The sequence below is a fragment of the Macrotis lagotis genome, chromosome X, assembly GCF_037893015.1.
Source record: "Macrotis lagotis isolate mMagLag1 chromosome X, bilby.v1.9.chrom.fasta, whole genome shotgun sequence".
Lineage (NCBI taxonomy): Eukaryota > Metazoa > Chordata > Mammalia > Peramelemorphia > Peramelidae > Macrotis > Macrotis lagotis.
Window position 1 is genome coordinate 275,118,392 of NC_133666.1, and position 20,614 is coordinate 275,139,005.

Below are 20,614 nucleotides of genomic sequence, written 5' to 3' on the forward strand. Positions count from 1 at the left end.
TGAAGTTCCTTTGCTCTGGCGGGCTGCCCCTCCAACCCCGGGGAGCAGAGCCTTTCTGCTCTTTTCCAGGTTACCTCGGGTTGGAGAACTGCCTCACTGGATCCCTCTGTGGGTTCGGTTCTGTCTCTTGAAAATGTGGTTAGAGTCCTTGGTTTATGAGTTTTGCTCCAGAGCAACTAAGAGACGGTCCTCTCCTGTCGCTGTCTTGGCTCCGCCCCCCCGTTGTCATTTCTTATAGGACAATAGTATGCCATCCTAATCATAAATCATAGTTCTGTCATTTTTCCAGTTAATGGGTCTCATCTCAATTTCTAATTCTTTGCTACAACAAAAAGGACTGCTATTAATGTTTTTGTAAACATAGATCCTTTTCCTTTTTTGTTTTTTCTTTCTTTGGTATACAGACCTAGCAGTGTATTACTGAGTCAAAAGGTATGAATTGTTTTTAGAGCCTTTTGGCCATAGTACCAACAGTGCATTAGTGTCTCAGTTTTTTTTAAACCCCTCTATATTTGTTATTTTCCTTTTCTATCTTATTAATCAATCTGGTAGGTGTAGGGTGGTTTTTAATTTGTTCTAATTTTCATTTTTGTAACCAGTAGTGATTTAGAGCATTTTTATAGGATTGTAGATAGTTTTGATTATTTCATCTGAAAATTGTCTTTTCACAATCCTTTGACTCATTTCATATAAAATGGGGAACAGCTCTCATTATTCTAAAATTGACTCAGTTCTCTATATAACTGAGAAATGAGGGCTTTATTAAGGGAACTTGTTAAAAAAATTTTATATATTTATAATTACTAATTGTAATTCTTTCCATCTTATTTCCCAGTTAACTCTGTGTCTCTCTCTTTCAAATTGTCCATCCCCAAAAAGTGTTTCATTTATGACTTTTACTTCCCCCCAATCTGAACTTCCTTTTATTAGCACTCCCCTCTTCTTACCTTCAGCTAGATTTCTATACCCATCTAAGTGTGTATGTTATTCCCTCTTTGAACCAATGCCAATGAGAATAAGTTCATTCACTCTCTAGCACTTCTCTCCCATGTTCTCCTTTATTGTAAAAACCTCTTTCATGTTAGATAATTTACTGCAATTTACCCTTTCCCCTTCTTTCAGCACATTCCTCTTTTTTACCCCTTAATTTTTTTTAGATTATTATCTCATCATATTCAACTGAGACCTATACATTTGATATAGTTTGTTATAGTTCCAAACTGATCCTCAGAATGGTTGAGTCAAGTTCACAACTCCACCAGCAGTGTATTAATGCCTCATTTTTCCTTTTTCTTTTCCAACACTTGTCATTTTTCTTTTCTGTCCTATTTGATATCAAGCAGTGCTTTAGAATAGTTTTCATTTGCTTTTCTTCAATCTATAGTGAGTACCATGATTATGGATAGCTTTATTTCATCTGAAAACTGTTCATATCTTTTGATCATTTATCAGTTGGAGAATGGCTCTTATGTTCATAAATTTGACTCAGTCCTCTATGTTTGAGAAATTAAGCCTTTATCAGAGAAACCAGCTTCAATTTTTTTCAGTTACTATTGTCCTTCATCCCAACCCCTTTTATTTTTTCTCTTTCATCCTGTACTTCCTCAAAAGTATTTTGCTTCTATCTCTCCCCTAATCTATTCTTGTTTCTATCACTCCCCTTTTCTCTTGTTCCCTTCCCCCCTTATACTTTCCTTTTATATCTCATGAACCAATAGTTTTCTATATCCAATTGAATTGTGATATTATTTCCTCTTTGAGTCAATTTTGATTGATTTGAACAGTAAGGCTCACTCATTCTTCCTCAATATCCCCACTTCTCCTCCATTGTAAAAGCTTTTTTTTTCTTGCCACTTTTATATAATTACTTGCCCCATTCTACTTCTCCCTTTCTCATTCTGCAGTTGATTCATCTCTCATTCATAAACTTTATTGTTTTTGGATATCTTCCTTTATATTCATCTCACACCTGAGAAACTTCTTATGTGTTATCAGTATCATCTTTCCATGAAGGAATATGAACAGTTCAGCAACCTTAAGTACCTCTGATTTCCCTTATCCTGTTTTATCTTTTATTGAGTGTCTGCTCTTTTCATCAAGAATGTTTGAAAGTCCTTTATTTCATTGAATATCCCTTTCCCTTGAAGGACTGTATTCAGTTTTACTGGGTAGGTAATTCTTGGTTATAATTCTAGCACTTCATTCTCTTTAGTATAATATTCCAAGCCCTCTGATCCTTTCATGTAGAAACTACTAAATCTCATGTTCTCCTGATCATAACTCCATGACTTTTGAACTACTTCTTTCTGGTTGCTTGTAATATTTTTGTCTTGGCCTGGGAGTTCTAATACAATTTGAATATCTTCCTCATTTCTTATTTGAATCTTAAATTCTTTTTGAACTCTTCTAGGATATTTTTTTGGAGCAGTCTGAAATTAATTAACATTTTTTCTTTGATGCTTTAGATGTAGCTGTTTTGGCTTTGTTGTCTTATGAGTTTGTATTTTGATCTTTCTGTCACCATGGTAACTTTCTATGGCCAGGATCTTTTGTTGTTGTCATTTGCTCAATTTTCCTACCATTTCTTGATTTTTAACTTTATATCAAATTTGAATTTTGGGCTGGGAGGGGCATTGTGCCATGCATCAGTTTTGTAATGTAGCTAGTTCTGGCAGTGTGTAAGCTTTCAGTTCTTCCAAGATGGTATGATCTACGTAGAAGTGTGTTTACCATTCTCCTGACCTGTCCTCTAGCCTTTAAGAAACCACAGACTCTCTTTTTTGCCTTGAAACTTGGTCTAAGGTTCCCTACTCTCCAGAGTCACAAGCTGTTAGGTGCTATTGCTCATCTTCACCCTGGAACTTGAAATTCATAACTGTAACCTGACTCTTGAGTCCTGGCAATGCAACAGAGTGGCAGCAAAGAGACTCCTATAATCTTCTAATCACCCTTGCCAATTGCTAGCTGAGACCTCTAGAAGCTGCTGTTGTTGTGGTTAAGTCCATCACCCCCAGGACCTGTTGATGGTTTGTTGGGACATGGCTTGTGCTGTCACAGCCTATTTCATTCTCACCTTGATGCAATAAACTTTCCTACCAACCTTCTAAGTGTCTTGTTCTGGGAAATTGTTTTACCCTGTTCCTTTGGTCCTGCTGCTCCAGAATTTGTTTTGAAGCATTATTTAAAATTATTTAGAGAGGAAGTTGGGAAAACTCAGGTGAGCCCATGCTTTTTCTCTGCCATCTTGACTTTCTTCATTTACCAAGCTGCTAATTTTTTTCATGCTTTTCTTATATTACTCTCCTTTCTTGTTTCCATTTTCCCCCTCTTATCTCTTTCCTTTAACTCTTCCAGGAATTTTTGTTGGACTTGGGTCCAAGTAGCATTTTTTTCTTTGAGGATTTGTTTGCAGCTGTTTTCTGTGCCTTCTGAGCTTAGGTCTTCATCATCACTGATAACATAATAAATTTTAGGGTCAGATTTGTTGTTTTATTTGCTCATTTTTCCTGCCTTTTTCTTGATTTTGAACTTTATAGTACAGGGTTGGGAAGGCATTAATTCCAAGCTCCAGGCTTTTTTGTGTTACTGTTTTCAGAGCTAGCTCTAGGGATCTGCAAGTTTTTGATACTTCCAAAGTGAGCCTAGTTTATACTATTTTCTTTCTCAAAGAAGTACCTTGGCCATCTGTAGCTGTCCTTGTTAGGACTCCTTTCTGCTCTGGTACTGTGACCAATGGCTTTGCTCCCTTGTAACCAGCCTCCAGCTTGTTTCTGCATTGGACCTGTAATCCAGAACTGCTTATGAGCAATAGGTTCATCAGTCAATCCCAGCTCTATCTAGAGCCAGCATCTGTAATCTTTGTACAACCCCCCTCCCCACCCTCTCTGGGCTGAGAGCTCCCGAAGCTTCTGTTACTGTCCCTGGGTTGTGTGGGCTCTGGACAATTAACTGGACATTGCAAACTTCTCCTGCCTACCATTTAAGTTTCCTTAGGGCTTACCCTGAATTTTTGTTGGTTCTGCTGCTCCAAAATTTGATTTGAGGCATTATTTTAAAATTGTTTGGAGGGAAATGTTTGAAAAGATCAGCTAGAGTGGCTGTCCCTAATCCCCATCATTGTATCACCTGGGATTCTTTTTAACGATAGGTGTAAGGAGAGAGAATTCAAGTGTACTGAAAACAAAAAAATGATGAGACCTGAAAAAGCCTTTGAGAAAATGTGAGAAATTGAAAATACTAATTGGGTATTTTTGCTAAAATGTTTTAAAGTAACGGGGGGGGGGGGCAATAGGAAAACTAGGAAGCCCGCATACAAAACTCTTATCAGAGCACATCACTTATTTTCTTTTTATCTTCATATTTTTAGGCACCTACCATACTCTAAGTCTGGTAATATAAAATTTAAATAGTTAAGGCCCACAAATTAACATTATGTTATATAATAATATTTTTTTTATTTTGTTAAACTTTTCATAACTAACATTTTAATCTGGTTGGCCTGAGTTTCTTCTGACCTCTGATCCTTCTTCTTTGATTGGCTTCTCAATGTTGCTATATTCTATAATTTTTTTTAACCTCTCCTGCCTCTCATTGCATACCTATTACCACATCTACTGTGTTTTGTTATTGTAAGGTTATATCCAGGTTTGTGCAGAAGCCAGCTATAACTGAGTCAGTTGTTAAATTTGTAGTGTGAGATTTAAATCTAGGAAATAAGCAAATGTTACAAATCAGTGTTTGAAATACATTTTTTTGCTCATTATCTAGACTTTAGAAAATGATGGAAAAATGTTAATAATATAGATTAAGTTTAAAAGTTTGTTGTGCCATTTTTTAAAAAAATATAGAGCTAGTGGTTAAATATTTATCAACACAGTCTTGGCTACATTGAGGCAGTAGCATTTAAAAATAAAAAGAAGAAGCTACATGGAGACTTGGAAAAGATATCTGGAGCTATTATTTGATAGTTATATATCATTTTTTAAAATAACATGTTTAACTTGTTTATCATGAATTAGATTTAAAAAAAAAAACCCATACTGCAGAAACACATCTATTTTTAATCATTTTGTCTACATCTTCCTGGTGTATTATTGTGTAAGTTTTTATAAACCAGTTTTTCAACTGCTATATCTTAGCAGGTGGTATGGAGACTAACAGAATCATATTTTTATTTTTTCTAACAGATGCAGATTTTGCAACTCAAGTTCCCACTGAAGGAACTATAGAAATGGGTGAAGAAAATGCAACAATCCCATCATATCCAGAGTTAATTTCTATGGAGGCAACCCTGTTGATAATAGGTAAATATATGATGTTGTATACATATAAAAATTTTGTAATTTTTTTGTAATTTAGTCTACTTGGTATTGATAAAATGAAACATATGCATTTGGATTAATTACTAATCTAGAGACATTTATGCTTTCAAAATACTTTATATCCATTGTGATGTTATATTTTTTGATAAAGATCTTAAGTTTATTTACAAATAAAATTTTTATATTTTTTAAAGAGATAAGGTTCTTTATTATTTGAGGGGATGACTAGAAGTTCAATGACTTTTTTTTGCAAGGCAATGGGGTTAAGTGGCTTGCCCAAGGCCACATAGCTAGATAATTATTAAGTGTCTGAGGCTGGATTTGAACTCAGATATTCCTGACTCCAGGGTTGGTGCTCTATCCACTGCACCACCTAGCCTCCCCATACTTTCAATTGAAAAGATAACTTTTTGTGTCTTATTTCCTTTTATGATGACCATCACTACTACAAGGGAATCAATCTATGCCACAGTAACTGTCTCTGTACTTTTCTAATGGAAATGACTAGTGTAATAAGCTATAATTTTACATTGATAAAATTGATAAATTTTGTGCATGTGCACAATTTTTTTAGTTTTTGCAAAGCAATGGGGTTAAATGACTTGCTCAAGGTCACATGGCTAGGTAATTATTAAGTGTCTGAGGCTGGATTTGAACTCAGGTACTCCTGACTCCAAGGCCAGTGCTCTAGTGCTCTGTCCACTGTGCCACCTAGCCACCCCCATGTGCACTTTCACAAAGTAGATTTTCAGTCCTATTAACCACATAGATTCTTTTGAACCTATCAAAGCATTCAGTAAACAGAATGGCAAAAAACCCCCAAAATAATAATAGCTAGAATTTATATAATGCATTGAAGTTTGTAAAAAGTTTTATATACAGGATGACCTAAAAGTCTTATGAGAAGTTCAAACTATTAAAGCTAGGTTAGAACTGCTTTTAGACCTCTAGGACCCCCTCTGTAGTTATTCATTTGATCCTTATATAAAGGTAGGTTCTCTTATTGTTCTCACTTTACGTTAAGCAAACTGAGATACAGAGAGAGATCAAGTGACTTACAAGGAATTGGGGCAGGACTTGAAATCAGATCTGAGTCCAAATCCTTGAACTATGTCACTGTAGAGCTCTCAGTATTGAGAATCAACTTTGGTCCTTTGAAAATTATTTCCCAACCCTCAGAATCACAGGGAAAAGTATACAGCATCACTGCTTCTTACACATTTATTATCCCCCCCCACTTCCTTCCCACCTCCCTTGAAGTTATCTTTGTCAACCATTTGGTACCAAGATGTCAGATTCTTTAAAATACCTTCAAGGCTGAATTCTTGCCAATTTACCCATTAGACCTTTCTTGAGCCATTTAGTTCTTGTCAGAGTTCCCTGCCCAAACTATATTGTATTTGCTTTGAAGAGATTTTTACACTTATATATATATATACAGAATGTTTTCCCCCAATAGGATGTAAGGTCAGGGACTTTTTTTCCTGTGTATCTCTAGTGCCTGACTCTATGTATAGTATATTATTTTTAGTGTTTAATAAAAATTTATTGACTGGTTGTTTAGAGGTAATTCTTTCACTAAAAGCTCTTAACAATTAGGGTAATTAGGATTTAAAAGATTTTCAAACAATAAATAAAAATAGTAGTTTTTGTTATCTGAACCATTCAAATGGTATTATGCATTTTAAAAAATTATTTCCAGTTGGTTTAAGCCATTTTAGCAACTGAGACATAAATGTAGTTACACAAATTTTCAATCTCTGAATTACTTCATTTTGTTTGAATGTATTTTTTCATCAGATATTCTTCCTGAAATCATAGGGATAAAAATATCACTGATGTTTTTACTTGAATTTTTGATAGTGTATGTACAGTTATTATTACAAAAGAATTGCTTATTCTAAATTTCCTATCTTGCTATTTTGTCTGACCATTTCTTTTCTTTTGTATCTATTTGGTAAACTTCAGTGTATCCTTATTGCTTCCGGAACCCAAAATAAAATCTTTTTGGCTTGTGAAGCCCTTTATAACCTTCTGTGCTTGTCTTTCCAGTACACCTTACACTTGTTTCATTGCATTCTAGTGACAGTGACAGTGACTCCTTGTTTTTTTTTCACAAGTCACTCCATCTCTGGACTAGTGCTAGTGGCTAGTGCTCTATCCACTCTGCCATTAACTGGCTCTGACTTTGGGCATTTTCACTGGTTTTCCCATTTGCCTAGGATCCTTCCTCCTCATCTTTGCCTCTTGGCTTCTCTGGCTTCCTCAAGTTCAAGCTAAAATCTCACCTTCTCTAAGTAGTCTTTCCTGACCCAGCTTAATTTCTAGTACCTTTCCTCTGTGATTCTCTCTAATTTATCCTTTATATAACCAACACATAGTGCTTTATCTCTCCCCATCATCTCTCCCTATTAGACTGTGAGTTCCTACAGTAGTAGTTAACATAGTTGTTGCTAGTTGTTGTTTATCCTTCATTTTTGAAGAAGCCCTTGACATCAGGGAGGTGATGCCATGGCACGCACATGAATTGGATTTGAGTGAGAGGGTGCTGTGCTAAGTCACCAGTCTGACTTTTTCCTCCAGAGCCATCTGAAGTCAGTGGCCAGATATGAATCAGGATGTGAGGCGATCAAGATTAAGTGACTTGCCTCACAGTCAGGGCCAGCTCCAGTCATCCTGATCCATATCTAGACCCAGATGGCTCTGGAGGAGAAAATGAAGTTGGTGACTTGGCACAGTACCCCCTTACTCAAATCAATTCATGTGTGTGACATGGAATCACCTCTCTAATCCGTGGTCTTCTTTGAGAACAAAGAATAAACATCATCATCATCATCAGGACTAGAACGGTGGAGTTGGGCCTGCAGGTAGAGGTAGTGGGAACCTATTCATCTGGAATAGGAGAATGAGAGGGGGAGCAAAGTAGTAGTAAGAATTCTATACCTGCATCTTGAAAAAAATTCATTTAGGTTTATAGATTCATGTTATCTCTTTTCTCTTGATTTTTTTTATCATATTTTGATTTGAATGTCATAAGCAGAGTGATTTGTCTACCTTATATAAACATAGACATAAACATGTGCATACTCTGATTCCACCAATATTTATCATATGGCAATGGAAGGATGAATCTGTGATGACATATATATATATATATATATATATATATATATATATATATATATATATATATACATATATATGTCTATGCCACTGGTATAACATCACTTCTAGTAGAAGCTATTCAGTGCTTTTGTGTTTATAAGGTGAATATAATCAACAATATTTAGATCCAAAAGGTCATATCCATCTTGTTTTATGTTAGAATTAGATGAAAAGGCAAACAACAAATGTGAAATAAAAGTCAGGATATGATGGTGGACTTGCAAATGTAGGGGGAAAAATGACTAAAAGATGTCTGGATCCTGGTGAATTGAAAGAGAATCAGTTGTTGACATTCAGGGTTCCCTTCTTACCTAGGCTATAGTAAAAGTGTGGTAATTAAATGTGGTAGGGTTACTGTGGGAAAAGGCAGCAGCTGGCAATGTCCAAACTCAATTTAGTGGGTATTTTCCATTTAAGCACCGGGGTGTTAGCTGGTGTTTTTTAAAATTAATTTGGATTACCTTTGTATTAGTAATAACATTTGGAAGTAGTAATAGCAACCTGTATGATGGTTAAGGCAATGTGTCAAACTATGGCTACAACTTCCCTCTAACTGATGACACAATAAGATTTGAAATACTGCTCTTATTCTTTTTTGCTGTGGAACAATGATTGTGCAAGAATCGGGCTATTATTCAATGCCATTTTTACTCACAGTTACTATTCAACTGTTGAGAATAAGAGAAAAAATACATTGTTAATGTATAAGTAGAAACATTTACCACTTTGTTATATGTCTCCAAAAATGACAAAACATTCACATCTGAAATCAATTTTCAGAATGGAGAAATAACAGAGTAAATGTTTGAATGTCTATTACAAGTGTAAATTGAGGAAAACAGTGAGCCAAGAGCCTTCTCTAACATGAAATATGGTTTAAATCTTCACTTGAATAGTGATAACCAGTTTTTCAGTATTTGCTTAATATCTCTGAAAAGTAACTATTTTGAAAATGTAGGCTCAGTTATGTAAACCCTAGATTTTCTTGCATTGTTAAAGATAAGTGTATGTATGTCTGAGAAAAGTCTGTATTTGTCTAGTGTTAACTTTGCTATTGTTCCCATATATTTTAGTTATATATTATAGATACTTCTTTACATTTATATCTATCATTGATATGTTTTTGTGCTTGCATATAGTATGCATATAAACAAAATACATATCTTGGTACTTAGTCATGTAATATTTGGGGGGTACTTACCCCCTACTTCCACTGGCTGATCATGTCCCTCAGAGGATAGATACTTCAGTTTCATAGTACTCAATTGATTCATACTTCTGAAATTATAGCTCATAATGTCCCATTGATATGTTTAATATAATAATAACATTTTAAGGTTTGAAAAATACTTTACAGTTTTTTCATTTTATCCTCACAATGATCTTGGGAAATAAGCCCAGTTTTCATTTAAGGAAACTGATAGCAAATTCACATTAAGTGAATTCCTCAGTCTTACCTAGCTAGTGAGTACTTGGGGCTGTGTCTGATTTCAGGTCTATCTGATTCTATATTGTTCCACCTAACAGTAATATAATATCTTCCCCATTAAACTGGGGTGCACTCTCTCATAAGTATTCTCAATGTTGAGAGTAGACACACAGAGGTTACAAGTGTCATGCTTCTGATGTTCTGGGTTTTAATATTTTGCCTGCCCTTACCTGGAATATGTCATCTTTTGCTATCTTTTTTCTTGGTGTATCTCTCTTTGTGCCCACCCCTTCTCCCACTGTTACGTTCCTCCAGGGACCTTCATTTTGTGATGAGCTCTGGGTGAGCACATCCTTCATTTCCTTTCCTACTGTATTTTTGACTTTCTGGACTTCTCCAACGTATCCCCTTACTCCCTCTTTTATAGTTAGCTTCCTTTTTGTGCCTTGTCTTCCCCTATTAAATTATAAACTCCCTGGGGGCAAAGATTGCCTATTTGCCTGTATTTGTATTTTTAAGTATTTAGTATAAACATTTAAGTATGTTCTTAACACCTAATAAAACTTAAAGGCTTGTCTTAAAGTATTTAATTTAACTTTATTTTATAGTATATAATTCAACATTAAATTTTTAAATATATAATTCAAATTTAAAATTAAACAAAATCTACAATTTCATGTCCTGCTTTCCTGTTTTCCAGTGTCTCTAAAAATGACAATTTTAATTAGTACTTATGTTGAGAATAAGATTTGTAAAAGAAAATATAATCCTTCTGATATACATTAATGATACTCAAAACAACAATGAATACTTCTGTGTTTCAATTCTTTCTTGTCCTGAAACAAAATATTAAAATGATAAAAAACCATTAAAAAGAGGATGATATCATGAAATTAGGAATCAGATTTGATTTTATTGATATAAAAGACCTGTACATATAAATTATTGTATAAATATGCTTTTTAAAAACATATAGTTCAAATGAACAGCAAGATGGGCCAGTGAATAGAGCGCTAGTTCTGAAATCAGGAAGATCTGAGACCAAATATGGCCTCAGACATTTGCTACCTGTATGACCCTAGGAAAGTCACTTAAGCCTATTTATCTTAGTTTGTTCATCTGTAAAATGAATTAGACAAGAAAATGGCAAAGAACTCCAGTATATTTGCCAAAACCCCAGGATCAGACATTAACTAAAACAACTGAACAACAAAAAAAGCAACAATATACTCCAATGCATTACTTTTTTCTCTCTCTCTCTCTTTCTCACTCTCTCTCTCTTTCTCTCTCCCTCTTTGGCTTTTGCAAGGCCATGGGATTAAATGATTTATTCAAGGTCGAGCTTATCACTTTTAAAGATATTCTACTTATTTATTATTCCTTCTGGCCTTGCTTTAGTTCTCTTCTTTTATAGGAGTGGGATGGACAGGGCTATCCCTAGCCTCACTCTCAACCAAACTTCTTCCTCATTTTTTAAAAGAAAAAGTAAAACAAAAACCTCCTCACTACTATTCATAATCAAGCAAAACAAATACCTGTATTAACCATGTCCAAAAGTGTCTGACTGTCTCATTCTGCATTTTGAGTCTAAAATCCTCAGTGTCAGAAATTGTATAGTATGCTTCAATATTGGTACTCTGGAATTAATGGTTTTATATTATATTAGTAAGAGTTCATAAATATTCCTTTTTGTTTTTTAAATTTAATTTATTCTGATTTTCATAACACAGAATAGAGAAAAGAGAATGAATGTACATGAAACTAACTCTCATATGTAAAACTTGCTATTCCTTTAAAATATATAATAAAGTTATCATGTAACTTTCTTTTTCCTTTTTTCTTTCCTCCTCCCCCCAAAGATGGTGTATATGTCTGTGTGTATGTGTTTGTGTGTGTATAAAATCATGCTATACATACTTCTATTATTCCTTTTCTGAATATAGATAGTGTCTTCCTTCATAGGACCTTTGTATTTAATTTGGCTGTTTATAATAGTCAAATTAACTTAAGTCTCTTAAAAGTTGTACTTAAAATAATATTGCTCTTCTTGTAGTCCATGTTTTCTTGCTTCTTCTCATTTCACTCTTCACTATTTCATGGAGGTCTATCCATTTTCTTCTAAGACCATTGAGCTCATTTTTAATAGCATAGTAGTACTATCACAGTCATATACCACCATTTGTTTAGCCATTCCTTAATTGACTGAAACTTGCAGTTCCTTGCCATTGCAAAAAGAGCTGCTATGATTATTTCAGAACATAGATATTCTTTTTTCTTTACCTGTAACCATCTTTGGAAAAATATACATATATAAATATGTATGGGATAGACAGTTTAATAATTCTTTGAGTATAATTCCATATTTCTCTCCAAAATGGTTGCATTAATTCACAGTGCCACCACCAACAGTGAATTAGTCTCAATTTTTCAATCCCCTCCAACATTTTTGCTTCCCCTTTAAATCATTTTAACCTATCTAATAGATGCAAAATATTATCTCAATGTTGTTTAATTTGCATTTCCCTAAACAATAACAATTTTGAGCATTTTTAATATGATTATAAATTTTTCTGATTTCTTCATTGAAAACTCTATTTTAACCACTTATCAATTGGGGAATAACTTGTATTCTTATAGAGTTGAAAAAGTACTTTATATGAGACCTAAGACCTTTTCTAAGAAACTGTTTATAAATCCCCCTAGCCCCAATTTTTTGTTTTCCCTTTGATCTTATCTAATTTATTTTATCTTTAATAGAAACTTTATATTTTAATGTAATCAAAATTATCCAGTTATATCTCACACTACTCTATCTCTTAATCAGTTTTCCTTAATATTTTCCATATTCCAAATTTTCTTGTAATGTGTCTATAGGTCATGTATCTATTTTGAACTTATATTTTGGGAAATGGTGTAAGATTAGGTCTATGCCCAGTTTCTACCAAACAACTTCCTAACTTTCCCAAGAATTTTTTACCAAATAATGAAGAATTCTCCTTAAAATTTGTCAAATACAAGACTACTATAGTCATTTCATAAGTATTTCAAAGTTGTTTTTCTTTATAATATTTTTGTTATTATATGAATCTTTCCCTGATTCTGCTCACTAATTCTGCAACATTTCATTAGCTCCATTTTATGAGTGAGGATTCTAAACTTCCAAGAAGATATGTGATTTGTCCAAGATCTCCTAAGCCTTTTCACTTCAAATCCTGGACTCTTTACTTTGACAGGGCTTTTACTTTTAAAGTGATTTACCTTTTTCAGCATTCATATGATTTTGTAGCTAATTTGTAACACTTAATTTAGTACTAAATTATAATTTATATTACTCAATAATTCAAGGATTCTAGTCTCATCTAGATTGTAAACTCTTTGAAGCTATTTTTGTTTATATTCATAACATAATGCTTAGTACACAATGTTAAAAATTACTTTTGTTTGTTGATGTGATCCTGCTGAGCAGTCAGATGATTTGATTCTTTAAAAAATTAAATATTTTATTTTTATAATTACATGTAAAAACATATAAAAACAAATTTTAATATTCTTTTAAAAACATTTTGAATTTCAAATCCTCTCATTCTCACTCCTCCTAATTGAGAAGGCAGGAAATTTGAGATATGGTTATGCATGTTCAGTTGTGCAAAGTATGTCATGTTGTGAAAGAAAAATATAGATTAAAAAACATGAAAAAAGTAAAACAAGTAGTATGATTTGAGCTGCCTTGAGACTATATTTTGTCCTTTTTCTAGAGCTGGATAACATTTTTCATAATTAAAAAGATAACTTGATTCTTTACATCCCCGAGGTTATCCAGACACTGGCAGATTTGACTTCAAGACATAGGTCAAGTGCCAGTTCTTCAAATGGTCCTTTTTGCCTGTTCTCCTCCATAGTGTAACATCACATCTTGATCTTAATGTTTGGTGAAGTGAATTGAAACCATAAAAGGTGGTACCAAAAGAAGAGGTTATTTCAGTTTTCCTGGAATATTTATTGATATTCAAAATAATTTCTACTTGTAGTACATTTTAATTGATAAAGATTTTATAAAATCTTTTCTTAATGACTGATTCTTTCTATTCTGTACTTATTTAGTACTTATACATTATTCTGTATTAAAGGCATTTGGTTTTTAAAACGGGAAATTCAATTCAGCTGTTTTTGTATTTTACAAGTAGTTATGTCAGACATTTGCCCACAAAGCACTTAAGACTAGCTGTGCATTCAGTTTTTAAAATTTTACACTTAGTTGTTGCTCAGGAAAGCATTTTCTCACTTTCTAAATTTTTTAATGTAATTATAAGTGATGATGATGCAATCAGCTATTGGACAACAGCAACTTGCTGTTCAGCTTTTCCACACAACTTGTCCTTTATATAGACTATTAATTTGTTCAGGATTGGGGCAAAGTGTTCTAGAGAATTGAGATTCTTGCAGAGAACTATGGAAAGCTTCTAGAAGTCATGTAAGAAGAAATGTGATTAATAATAGCATGCCCTTAAAACCTGACTTTTAGCAATAAAACTGTGGATTTCCTTGATATAAGCAACTCCTGATTGAGGTAATTCCTATTATCCAGTTCAAGGCAGCCCCTTCTCTGCTGTTTTAGTCTTAGAGAGACAATAGAATTGAAAGGTAAGTGACTTTCTATGGGTCATACAGTATCAGAGAAGTACAGTATCAGAGAAGGAACTTTGAATCTTACTCTTCCTGCTTCTGAAGGTAGCTTTCTATTCACTCTTCCATCCTGACTCTCTTTAACAATAGTAATCATATACAGTGAATCATTTTATAACTTTTTGAAAGTTTTCTGCTTTACACTTCATATTATTAAAAAGAGTTAAAAACTACCATTTCTATCATCTTAGTTTTACATCCCAACAACTTTGTAAAGTAGTTAAAATAGGTATTATTATTCCAATTTGCAATTGAAAAGTTAAACAATAATATTGGAATTAATTCAGAAAATAAAGATTTTCTTTATATTAAAATTTTTATGCTGTTCTAATCTAATCATACTTTCAGACCACTTCAACCACCAAGATATGAGTGTTGAACACCTTAAATATCTCAATCATTATGCTATGGTCATAAAGAAAAATACAAAACAGTATCTATCTTCAAAGAGCTTAAAATCTAATTGAGAAAAACAAGGAAATAAAAAAATAAAGTGAATCAAACAATTTAGAGGTAGAACACTTTTGAAAAATAGTTTTAAGGGGTGGCTAGGTCGTGTAGTGGCTAAAGCACCGGCCCTGGAGTCAGGTGTACCTGGGTTCAAATCCAGTCTCAGACACTTAATAACTACCAAGGTGTGTGGCCTTGGGCAAGCCACTTAACCCCATTTGCCTTGCAAAAAAAGCCCTAAAAATAATTTTAAGACATAAAAATATAATCAATATTTTGAAGCTGCTATAAATGTTTAATTTTCAATAATTTTCTGTTTTTTTAATTAATAGAAATATCTGATGCAATAGTGGAACAAAATGTGACAATAGGAAATCCTGCTATCATAGAACTAAAATGTAACTTCAGTAGCACCAGGAATCCACAATTTGTCTATGTATATTGGAAAAAAGATAAAGATCAAATTAAAGGTTCCAGTAAAGTCAGAGTAATTGGGAATATACTGCAAGCTTATATCAGGTAAGCAATATAGAAATTTGACATTTTTTATATGATCATAAGTTCGTTGAATCTTCATAATTTTATTGACTTGTTATATCAATATATTTTGTTCACCTAATTATTCACTTCATAGTATTTTTATGTTGCTCAAGCATATGTTTTATTCATTGCTTAAATCTTTTCATTTTTCAAAGGTATAAAGGCACAATCATAATCATTTAAATTATCTCTAGGTTGATGGTCACTAGTAAGATGCATATGGCAAGCTACTCTTGTATTTTTGAAGGGATAAAGGATCGAAAGGGCACATTTCACTTTAAAGGTCAGTCCTGAGAACTTAACAATTTCAATATTATGCTTTAGGAATTATAAAGCCTCATAGTTTTTGTTACAAGTTCTAATGAATAAAAACACAGTCTATAGAATATAATTACATTTGACATGGACACAATGAATTTACACATGTATATGTACTACACACAATATGCATGTATGTGCGCCCAATACATTTTTACAGGCACACACACACACACACACACAACGCATGTGTAATATGAGAGGACTAACTAAGGGCCCTGACTTGGAGTGTAAAATTCAAGCACTTTAGCTTCTTGGGACCCCGCAGAATACTCTAGGACTGTACATTAGAGAAGAGTTGCATACTTATATTGATGGAGAACATCTTCACACCAGTAATTCCTTATAGTGACTGGATCTCTCTTATCTCTTTCTCCTTAAAAAAATAATGTGCAATATAAAAAACAATGATTAGGGACTTGAGATCCTTTCTATCCATCCGTCTTCAGAAGAAAGGTATATTTCTAGAACCTTCAGACTTCATGAATTTTTTTTTATTTCTAAAATTTTCTAAATTGCTTATTTGAGAAAATAAGAATTATTTGTTAGAAATGGGCAAGTTTCTGACATATGGAATTTTCTCTGGAAAAATTAAGTAGAATGAATAAAATATTTGCAGAGTTAGAACATGATAATATGAAAACAACATGGTCCAGGTTAGAATAATTATAAAAAAAGTTTATTAAAGACATTTGTTTCATTTTTAGTTACTTTACAGTTTGAGTTTTCCTTTTATTTTTTTCTAAGTTCCCACTAAGTAGCTACAACTCATAACTCTTTGATCATAATTAAAGACTGAGCTCTCCTTTACTTATTTCTTATCTTTCTACTACTTACTTGTTAGTAACCTAATCTACTTTTAAGTGCTCTCATTTGTGGAGAGTATAACTCTTAAGGAAAGAAACTTTCACCCTCTGTTTTTCTGCCTCTGTTTTCTTTTTTCTTTCTCCTACTCTTCTTCCCCAATTTAGAATTTTGATAGACACACAGCATTTTCACATTGCATGTTTTTTGATGGATATACTGAATGATTAGTTCATTTGTTCAAATTGTAGATATCATGGAATAAACCATAACTAATTCAAGAAGAGACATATAGAATTAATTTTCAGCAAGTATTTAAATTTAACCCATATTTTTTCTTTTATTAAGGCTTACTTTTCTGATTGAAGAATCCCACTTGTACAAATTAGCAATATTGCTTTGACAACATTATTTTTTTAACTCATGACATAGCACAATAGTGATATTTTTACTTGAGATTGCTAAATCTTCCCCTTTTTTCTTTGAATCTTTCATTCTTCACCTCTGGTACTCTCATTTTGTTTTTCCCAAAATATCAGTAAATGACACATATATATGTGTATATTGTGTATACATATATATATATATATATATATATATATATATATATATATATATATATACTCATGAATATATGTGTATTACATGTATCTATCAGTGGCATCTTGATTACTTGTTCACTTTCTTTTTGTTCAATTAAGCCCTGCTTATGACTAGAACCTCATCACAAAGTCTGTGTGGGTTTATTCAAGCATTATTTTTTTGGATAAAAAGATACCTGTTAGTAGAATGATTTTTATTTCTTTTCTAGATGGAAACATTTCAATTGGGCTTATTAGTTTTTAATGTGCATTTAACTTTAATGGAACTTTAAACATATCCTGTCTCCTGGAGGTATTTGTAAAGTTAATAAATGTATCCTTTTTAGCTCTTCTTTCCTTAGAGAGAGTTCTGCCCTACAATTCATTTAAAAATGAACATTGCCTGAAGAAACAATTAATTTCACCAGAATACAATTTAAAGGCTTCCACAGAACAATTCATATTGCAGTTATTTAATCTGACCTCAATCTTTCTATTACTTCACATTCATACGATATAACTCCTCAGTTCTAAGAAGAGGTCTTAACCTTTTTTTTCTGGAGGAGCTGGACCTGTACATGCCTGAAAGTCTGTGAAGCTCCAGTTTTATAAATAGGGCAAAGGAAGTCTGCTAATAAGTGCATTAAATTAAATATATAAGTGTACAAGTCTGAGACCTAGGAACAGTTCAACAACAATGTCACTGACTTAGTTTGTGTGCAAGCCAGAGATGATTTATTACTGTTAAATTATAAAATGGCCTCTAGTTATCATGATGACAAAAAAAAACTACTTATTTTGGTATTCGACTGTCAGGAAGAGTATTTGAATGACATAAAGGGAATGAGAACCAAAGTGTGCACTCTGAGCTTTCAGCTGCTAATGAGTCAGGCATGACTCCTCGCTAAAAAGGTTCATGTAATTTCTAGACTTATATTTCCCTCCCCTCTCACCCCCCTAATAACCTGTGCCAAAAAAGGGAACACTGTGACCCAAGGCTGCTACCTCCATAAAATACCTCTGGATATTTTGAGGTTCATCCTCATGTAGGTCTTGTGTGCACTTGACCTTTAACCATCTAGTCTTATTTCTTAAAAAAAAAAAAACTGAATCATATTTGTTTGACTCATATTTTCCAGAAAATTTTATTATCAGTAACAGTTTAGCCAAATTTTTCGCTTGGACTATCAGGCTGCTTCCAATGTTAGTTTGACAGGTTGCTTCCATCTACAGGGCTAATCATTCCTTTTTAAGCTGATGGACAGCCAGCTGCAGAAGAAAATTGAGCTGAGCCTACACAAATACCTTTGCCAAAAGTGGGTCAAGCAATTATATAAGGGAAGTAGATCCTTTTCTTTTGCAATGCCACAACATGTGCTCTTTTAATTAGAAAAAGATTATTTGACAGAAATGCTATATCACTTGGTATGGGAAATTCCCTCTTGCTTAAAATTTAGCCTTCACAGTTTCTACGAAGCATATTTTGCTTTAAATATTTTTGGGTACATCAGCTCAAAATTAGCCTACACATATATATATATATATATATATATATATATATATATATATATATATATATATATATATTTCCTTTTCCTGTGCTATGCTGATTACCATGTCCATTACTTTTTATTACAATGGATCAGTCAAGAAATACCTTGATTTGGAAAGATTTCACTTACATGGGAAAAAGTAGAAACTTACAAGTTTGTGCAAATATCATCAGCATAAAATTCTTTAGTTAGCCTCTTGTTCAATCTCTCATGCAGTGAATACTCAAGAAATTTTGATGGACAAATGCTTTTAACTTTTTTGTAAAATTGTCTTTGCAGTCTTCTTTTTTCTTTATAAATAAATTTATTTATTTTTCAAACTACATGCAAAGATACTTTTCAATATTCATTTAAATTTTTTTAAAATTTATTTAAGGTAATGGGCTTAAGTGACTTGCCCAATGTCACATAGCTAGGTAATTATTAAGTCTGAGTCTGGATTTGAACTCAGGTCCTCCTGACTCCAGGGCTGGTGCTCTATCCATTGTTCCACCTAACTTCCCAATATCCATTTTTAAAAGATTTTGAGTTCCACATTTTTCTTCTTTCCCCCTCCCTTGACAAGTAATTTGATATAGGTTACAAATTTTTTAACTGTGTTAAACATATTCCATGTTAGTCATATTGTGAAAGAAGAATCAGAATAAAGGGAAAAAACCATGAAAGGGAACAAAACAAGCAAAAGACAAATTTGAAAATTTGAAAATAGTTATTTTAATCTGTATTCAGGCTCCATAGTTCCTTTTCTGAATGTAGATGATATTTTTCATACATGTCCTTTATAATTGTCTTTGAACATTGCACTGCTGTGAAGAGCTAAATCTGGCATAGTTGACCATCATACAGTATTGCTTTTAAGGTGTACAATGTTCTCCTGGTTGTGCTCACTTCATACTTCAGTTCATGCAAGTCTTTTCTGAAATACTCCCATTCATGATTTCTTATAGAACAATACTACTCCATCGCATTCATATACCACATTTTTTTTATCCATTCCTCAATTGATGGGCATCCCTTCAATCTGCAAATTTTTGCCACTATACAAAGAGCTGCTATGAATATTTTTGTACATGTGGGTCTTTTACCCTTTTTTAATGATCTCTTTGGGATACCGACCTAATAGTTGTACTTCTGGATCAAAGTGTATGCACAGTTTTATTGCCTTTTGGGCATAATTACAGCCATCTTTTTTGAACTCACCATTTTTCCATCTGGATACTATAGTGTAATTTGGATTTGGAATAAAAGGACTTGCATTAGATTTCTGACCCCATCACTTGTATGATCTTGGGAAAAATCACTTAACTTCTGTGGGCCTAAGTTTTCTAATTTTCAGATTGAGAGTATTGGACTAGCTGAACCCAAAAGACCCTTATAGATATTTCAAAGCATATGGTTCTATAATGTTATGTTCAGTTCTTTTCATTATTCCTTGAATTGAAAGTGCAAGCTCAGCATACAGGTTTGTGGCCTTTGATCTTTGCCAGTGTGATTTTCTTCCCGTCTTTTGCATCTAGATCATCAATGATTTGGATGAACAGATTGGCATTTTTTTTGGGGGGGGGAACAAGGCAATGGGGTTAAGTGACTTGTGTAAATTCATACAGCTATGGTAATTATTAAGTATTTAAGGCTGGATTTGAATTCAGGTCCTCCTGATTCCAGGACCAGTACTCTATCTACTGCACCATCTACCTGTCCCCAGATTGACATTTCTACATTAAATCTAATTTCTTCTGTTCTATGACACACAGCAAGTTGTTCTATATG

The 20,614-nt window shown here is 33.2% G+C and overlaps 1 protein-coding gene across 2 annotated transcripts in view; it reads left to right on the plus strand.

The window, feature by feature from the left end:
* EMB (embigin) overlaps nucleotides 1-20,614 on the plus strand; it is a 47,322-nt gene that overhangs the window by 16,068 nt on the left and 10,640 nt on the right. For both annotated transcript variants that reach the window (XM_074200820.1, XM_074200821.1), the window contains exons 2-4: nucleotides 5,187-5,303; nucleotides 15,381-15,567; nucleotides 15,783-15,871. In XM_074200820.1, the coding sequence (XP_074056921.1) occupies nucleotides 5,187-5,303; nucleotides 15,381-15,567; nucleotides 15,783-15,871 (393 nt within the window). The remainder of the gene's footprint in view (nucleotides 1-5,186; nucleotides 5,304-15,380; nucleotides 15,568-15,782; nucleotides 15,872-20,614) is intronic.